We start from the raw sequence: 6,249 nt of genomic DNA on the forward strand, positions 1-6,249 counted from the left end.
CCTAACCCCCCAACACTCATTCAGGGGGGCTGCTCTCTCTCTCTCTCTTTCTCACTCTTTGTGTGTGTGTGTGTGAGATAGTTGTGGTGTGTTGGTTTTGTACTATGAGAGCAGAAAATAAAGAATTGCCATGCAAATTGTACACATATATTATATTCTGATGGATTCCCTCTACCCTTATCCCTACATTCACAGCACTATTAAAAACTCTTGCTACTGAAGGTGTGTATGCATTTGATATGCCTAAAACAATAGACATCCTGCTTTGCCTCTGCTTGGTTTACAGCCACAAAGCAGCCAGCTGCATTTCCCCCTCCATCCAATCAGAACAGCCCAAACAAGAGTCATGTTTCCTTGTTCCTCTGTCCTTATATGGCAGAAAGTAGGCTGGGCTTCTCAGACTGGGGGACTCTTGGAAAATGGTCGCTTGGAAATACTGACAGCTTGTATAAAGAAAAGGATAACAACAGCTTGACCTCAGGTAAACAGAAGATATTTAGCCTTAAGGGCTTTGTATTATCTTTTGAGATGTTATCGGAAAAATAACACTTTATATTTAAGTCAAAAGGGAATCAGTGGTTCATGATACATGTTTGTGGTTGGAGAAACAGGAAATGAGTGTAGTTAGATCAAAATTAATGTGATTTACTCAAATGGATCTCTGAATTGATGTACAGTACATTGGCATGTGCCTTTATCATTTTGTTTTTCTTTAGAAAATCCTGCCGGTGTAATAGGAGGTCAATGATTGTATTTAATGTATCCAGGCGACACACCCACTGGTCTTCCAGATTTTTTTTCCTTGGGCATGATGAGTAAGAGCTAAGCTATGAACTAGGGTTGTATACGATTTGCAGAGCCACACAAATCAGTTAGTGTACACTCCCTTTCATAGGTGACCCAAATGTATGTTGTCCTGTGTGAGGTTTGAATTTAGAAGCCCTGTATCTGAATGAAATACTGTACTTGATTCCAACTGATTGCTAACAGCCATAAATATGAAAAGAAAAGATTGATAATGAAAGATATGTTCTCTTAGAAAGACATGGTCTCTAATTCTATCTCAAATAAGATATAACAGTTAATCTTGGCTTCTGAACCGAAGTCATTATTGACTTGTTGCCCTGGCCTAGTGACTTGTTACTTACTACACAACTAGAGGCTTTGTGAGAGGTGTTACTCAGGAGTATTAAAACTGTAGCTTGATACATAAAGCTAAAAGACACAAAGTGACATAATGCATGTGTGGAATGCAACTTGAGAACTAAGATGCCCAATTTTTTCAGCAGCATTAAAAGTAATAAGATTATTGTGAAACATTGGTCGATCTCCCCCATCTACAAGACAAACTGAAATAGAAACTGTTCAGTTCATTGACTACCCTCACACAACAGCCTGACACTGTCTCTCTCTCTCTCTCTCTCCTTTTGCTTTCTCTTTCTCTTCATCATTATATTTTTCGCTCTCTCTGTCAGAGTCACAGACGCTAACAGCAATGGCTGAGGCCGGGCAAATCAGAAAGACAGCGGCCAAGGTGTTGGGTTGTGTGGAGAAGGTCTCCTCCTTTGCCTCGTCCATCGACCCCCTCTTCGGCATCGTCTCCTCCCTGGTGGGGGTGGTGCGCACAGGCCTGGTGGGCGAGGAGGCGCACGCCCTGGACAAGGACTTCCAGGTGGTACACGGCAAGTTGCAGAGCATCTCGGCGAAAAACCATCAGTGCCTGCGGCAGATCCGTGTAGACGAGGTCAATGAGACGTTCGGCAAGTATGAAGAGTACATCAAGCACCAGTATACCGCCTTCAGCTCCATGGTGACGATGGTGAGGAAGGACCCAGAGGGAGCGCGGCGCCACATGGCCAACTTCGAGCGGGCCTACGAGAGGGACAAGAGTGACCTGAGCCTGGACGTGTACTACCGAGGCGTCATGGGCACCGGGTCGGTGTTTGGAAGGTCCCTGCTGAAGGTGTACCTGGAGCACTGCGACGGAGACCGCAGGGTTATGGAGCACCGGTGCTCTCACCTGGGCCACCTGTTCCACATCGGCCTGATCGCTCTCATGGCCTACACAGCGGTGACGGAGGACGACGAGGAAGAGGTGCGGGAGAAGTGGGCCAAGCGTGTGGAGGACATCCAAGCCAAGATGCAGGAGGTTTTGGGCCAGTGCAAAGAGGAGGAGGAGAGGAGTCCGCCCTAAAGCTTGGGAAAGGGGAGAGGAGGGGGCCCTGTCCAGAAATAACCCCTACTCCCAGTCCTGAAGTGCTACTGGGTGTGCAGTATGTCCTGGGTGTTTCTGCCCTGCTCTAATACATCTCATTCTACTAATCAGCTGCTCATCTTGAGCCTAATTAGCTAAACCAGATATGTTAGAGCAGGGATGGAATAAAAGCCTGCAGACCCCGTTCCAGGTGTTGTTATTCAGGAGGAGGGATGGTCACCCCTGCTCTAACCCCCTTGTTAGAACTGGATAGTTACGCACAATATGGCTGTTGCTCCACCGTGCCCTCTGAGAGGCATTTTTGCCAAATATTTTGCTTAGACCTGTCCAATTTACTCCGATCAACACAAGTGCCAAGGGGTAGGGGCTAAGGGTTGATTGTCGACAGGGCCAGCGATTGAAGGGAGCTTCGGTGGGTTAGAAGTAGAGTTTTGTGGTTAAAACTGTAGAGAAGTGGTTCCCACTTTCTCAGCAACCACACTCATTCAAGTGGACCAAGTAAAACAAGGAAATCATATATTATGTGTATTATGAATAGATGGAAAACCAAATTCACAGTTAAAGCAATCAAAATACGTTTTCTTTTTTTTCACAAAAACTGCATGTTTATTGTGGTTAACTGAACTCTCTGTTATTGTGGCAATTGTTCCTAGTTTGAATTTGTGTTCATACCGCTGCCTTATATTAGGCTACCTGTCAATACTTGCTCTGGTCTGGTAATCTATTATACTCTGTCTTCAATAAAGAAGTCTAAATTATGACCAATATTAGAGTATGTACAAGATATATGACTGAAAACCTAGTACCATTTATCTCTTTCTCACACACAGAATTGTAGAGCACTGCCCCTATTAGTTATCTTGACCTGACCTAAAGATTATGGATAGACCTAAAACATGATATATTGGTCTTACAGTAAAGAATAGCCAGACATGGGGAAAGTTTGCTATGTTGCCTATGGCACCATACATCAGGGGTTCCCAACCTAGGGACCTTTCTTGATTTGAGAGATACAGTTTGCGATTGATAATACCGATCAAAAACTGAGCTAAGCTACGACCTTCTAAAGTCGAGGAGTCAAATAAATCTAACGTTGCTTGGGAAGTAAATGCATACACAACCTAGGTTTCCATCCAATTGGCGACAGCTTTTCATGCGAATATTCTAGAATGCGCATTTTCCCACCAGTGGTGTTTCCGTCATATGGAGTTGTTGCAAAAAATAAATAAATGCGTGATAACGTTATACACGCAAAATGGACTTATTCGCTTAAATGTTCACGTACCGAATAAAAATGAAACGTTCAATATGTTTACATCGCTTTTTCAACTATAATGATAGTTTTGTCACAAAAACTTCTTAATTAAATAGTAAATGTGCCTACTCCGGTCTTGGCACCTGCGCTCTAGTCAACAGCTCCCAGATACAGTGCGGATAGGCTTTGCGATTTGTCTAGTTTACATGATATTATTATGGATAAAAGCGATAATATTTGTATTTGTCAAACGGCAGCTAAACATCGATCATCATGTCAACAGAATAAGACCCTCGGTAAGGCTATTTATTGGAAAGCAGCATCAAGCTCATCACCGTGCACTTTCACCATCCTGTGAAGTTCATCATTATTTATTTCATCTGTAGCCTAATAAACGGCATGGTTTCCCGAGTCGTGGTGGCAGAACTACACACCATATCATTGCGTGACCAAATGTACTTCGATATGATGGTTATCATGTCAATATTTGCACATAAAGGCGTTTCCGCCGCCATATCCCGCATAATACATTTTACTGACAGAAAAAGATCCCACTGTGTCAAACGAACAAATACCTATCTACATTTTTTTTTACATTACACCGACACTTCCTGTTTCCATCACATAGTTGTCGTGACTTTAAAAGAATTACAATATCACTTTACTCGGGTAAAAACTGTGGATGGAAATGTGGTTAGTGTGTGATTAACAATTCGTCGAATCACTTCGGGTAAAATAGAATATGTATAATTAAATTAAGGGTTCCTATAAATTATCATAGTAAATCATATGTAATTCACATTAAGACCACTAGATGTCCCAATTATTTCCCCAACATTTTCCCTGGCAGCAACTGCTCTTACTCAACAAAAACTGTCCTCTGTATCATATCACAACTTTTGGAGATATTTCAACAAAACGATTTTGTGGTATTCATTTTAATTATAATAATTATTATATATTCTTTAAATGTATAATTAGGAAAGCCTTAAAATAAATAATCCGCTTGTTTCGAGAGAAAAAATGTAGATCATTTTTTGTAAAGTAATATGGTGGATGAGTGTGTTGGAGAAACCCCCCCTGGTGGCTAGTTACCGCTTTATGGTTATGAATGTGTCATTTAGACAATGACTAGCCCAGTTAGCGCTAGTTTATGCTAACTTGCTAGCTAACAACTTCACTAGTAGTAAATGCTAGCAAACTAGTTGATTAGCATAAGCGGCTAGGAGTGCTAGCTAGCAAGCTTACTACTAAACCCTCTGAGGTAAAATACATTTAAAAAGATAACATAACTTAATTGCAGTTGCAAATGTTTCCACAGGTGACTGATAGGTTTACAGTTAATGTTATTTTTTTTAGCTATTCTACACAGCATTTTATGTCATATAGCTAGATAGCTAGCCAGCTACATTTTTAAGAGAGAGCTTTTCAATTGACATCTCTCCCCCTGTTTTCAGTCACAGGTGGGGACTGGATTAGGTGTGAGCAGTGCAAGAGGTGGGCTCATGAGTTGTACTCCACTTCTACTGGAGATAGCTTTGTTTGTGACCTATGTACAAATTAGCAATAGCAGAGCATAAGAGAGTTGCCACATCATGATTTATTTTTTAATGTATTTCCTTTATTTAACCAGGTAGGCCAGTTGAGAACAAGTTCTCATTTACAACTGCGACCTGGTCAAGATAAACAAAGCAGTGCGACACAAACAACACAGAGTTACACATGGGATAAACAAACATACACTCAATAACACAATAGAAAAATCTATATACAGTGTGTGCAAATGTAGTAAGATTAGGGAGGTAAGGCAATAAATAGGCCCTAGTGGCGAAATAATTACAATTGAGCATTAACACGAGTGATAGTTATGCAGAAGATGAATGTGCAAGTAGAGATACTGGGGTGCGAAGGAGAAAAAAACAATATGGGGATGAGGTAGTTGGGTGGGCTATTTACTGATGGGCTGTGGACAGGTGCAATGATCGGTAAGCTGCTCTGACAGCTGGTGCTCAAAAGTTAGTGAGGGAGATATAAGACTCCAGCTTCAGTGATTTTGGCAATTCGTTCCAGTCATTGGCAGCAGAGAACTGGAAGGAAAGGCGGTCAAACGAGGAGTTGACTTTGGGGATGACCAGTGAAATATACCTGCTGGAGCGTGTGCTACGGGTGGGTGCTGCTATGGTGACCAGTGAGCTGAGATAAGGCGGGGCTTTACAAAGAGCAAAGACTTATAGATGACCTAGCAAAGACTTATAGATGGCCTGGAGCCAGTGGGTTTGGCAACGAATATGAAGCGAGGGTCAGTCAACGAGAGCATGCAGGTTGCAGTGGTGGGTAGTATGGATGGATTGGAGATGCTTAATACGAGTCTGGAAGGAGAGTTTACATTCCAACCAGACACCTAGGTATTTGTAGTTGTCTACATATTCTAAGTCAGAACCGTCCAGAGTAGTGATGGTAGGCGGGCGGGCAGCGATTGGTTGAAGAGCATGCATTTAGTTTTACTTGCATTTAAGAGCAGTTGGAGGCCACGGAATGAATGTTACACTGAATTAATTAGTTAAGTTATGAGCTGTTGTTATTAAATGTTATATTCCAATGTTATTTAATGGTATTAGTTATTCCATTCCAATATTATATTATAATGAATATTTATTTTAATTAATTTGCACCTGAATGACATTTTTCAAATAATATTTAGGGCATCATTGTAGGGCAATTGTACATCATTGTACATTTAGGGCAATTGTACAACAACAAAGAAAATGTATGTGCAGAT

At 41.5% G+C, this 6,249-nt stretch overlaps 1 protein-coding gene across 1 annotated transcript; it reads left to right on the forward strand.

Moving 5' to 3' along the window:
• Positions 1-386: 386 nt before the first annotated feature.
• Positions 387-2,982, forward strand: LOC124042782 (protein rapunzel-like). Its single transcript, XM_046360895.1, has 2 exons — positions 387-481; positions 1,476-2,982. The coding sequence occupies exon 2, from the start codon at positions 1,496-1,498 to the stop codon at positions 2,192-2,194; it is 699 nt and encodes a 232-aa protein (XP_046216851.1). The 5' UTR covers positions 387-481; positions 1,476-1,495; the 3' UTR covers positions 2,195-2,982.
• The last annotated feature ends 3,267 nt before the right edge of the window (positions 2,983-6,249 follow it).

Source organism: Oncorhynchus gorbuscha, linkage group LG09 (genome assembly GCF_021184085.1).
Source record: "Oncorhynchus gorbuscha isolate QuinsamMale2020 ecotype Even-year linkage group LG09, OgorEven_v1.0, whole genome shotgun sequence".
Lineage (NCBI taxonomy): Eukaryota > Metazoa > Chordata > Actinopteri > Salmoniformes > Salmonidae > Oncorhynchus > Oncorhynchus gorbuscha.

Coding starts and splice junctions, on each gene's coding strand:
- LOC124042782 (XM_046360895.1), top strand. CDS start 1,496: ATGGCTGAGGCCGGGCAAATCAGAAAGACAGCGGCCAAGGTGTTGGGT.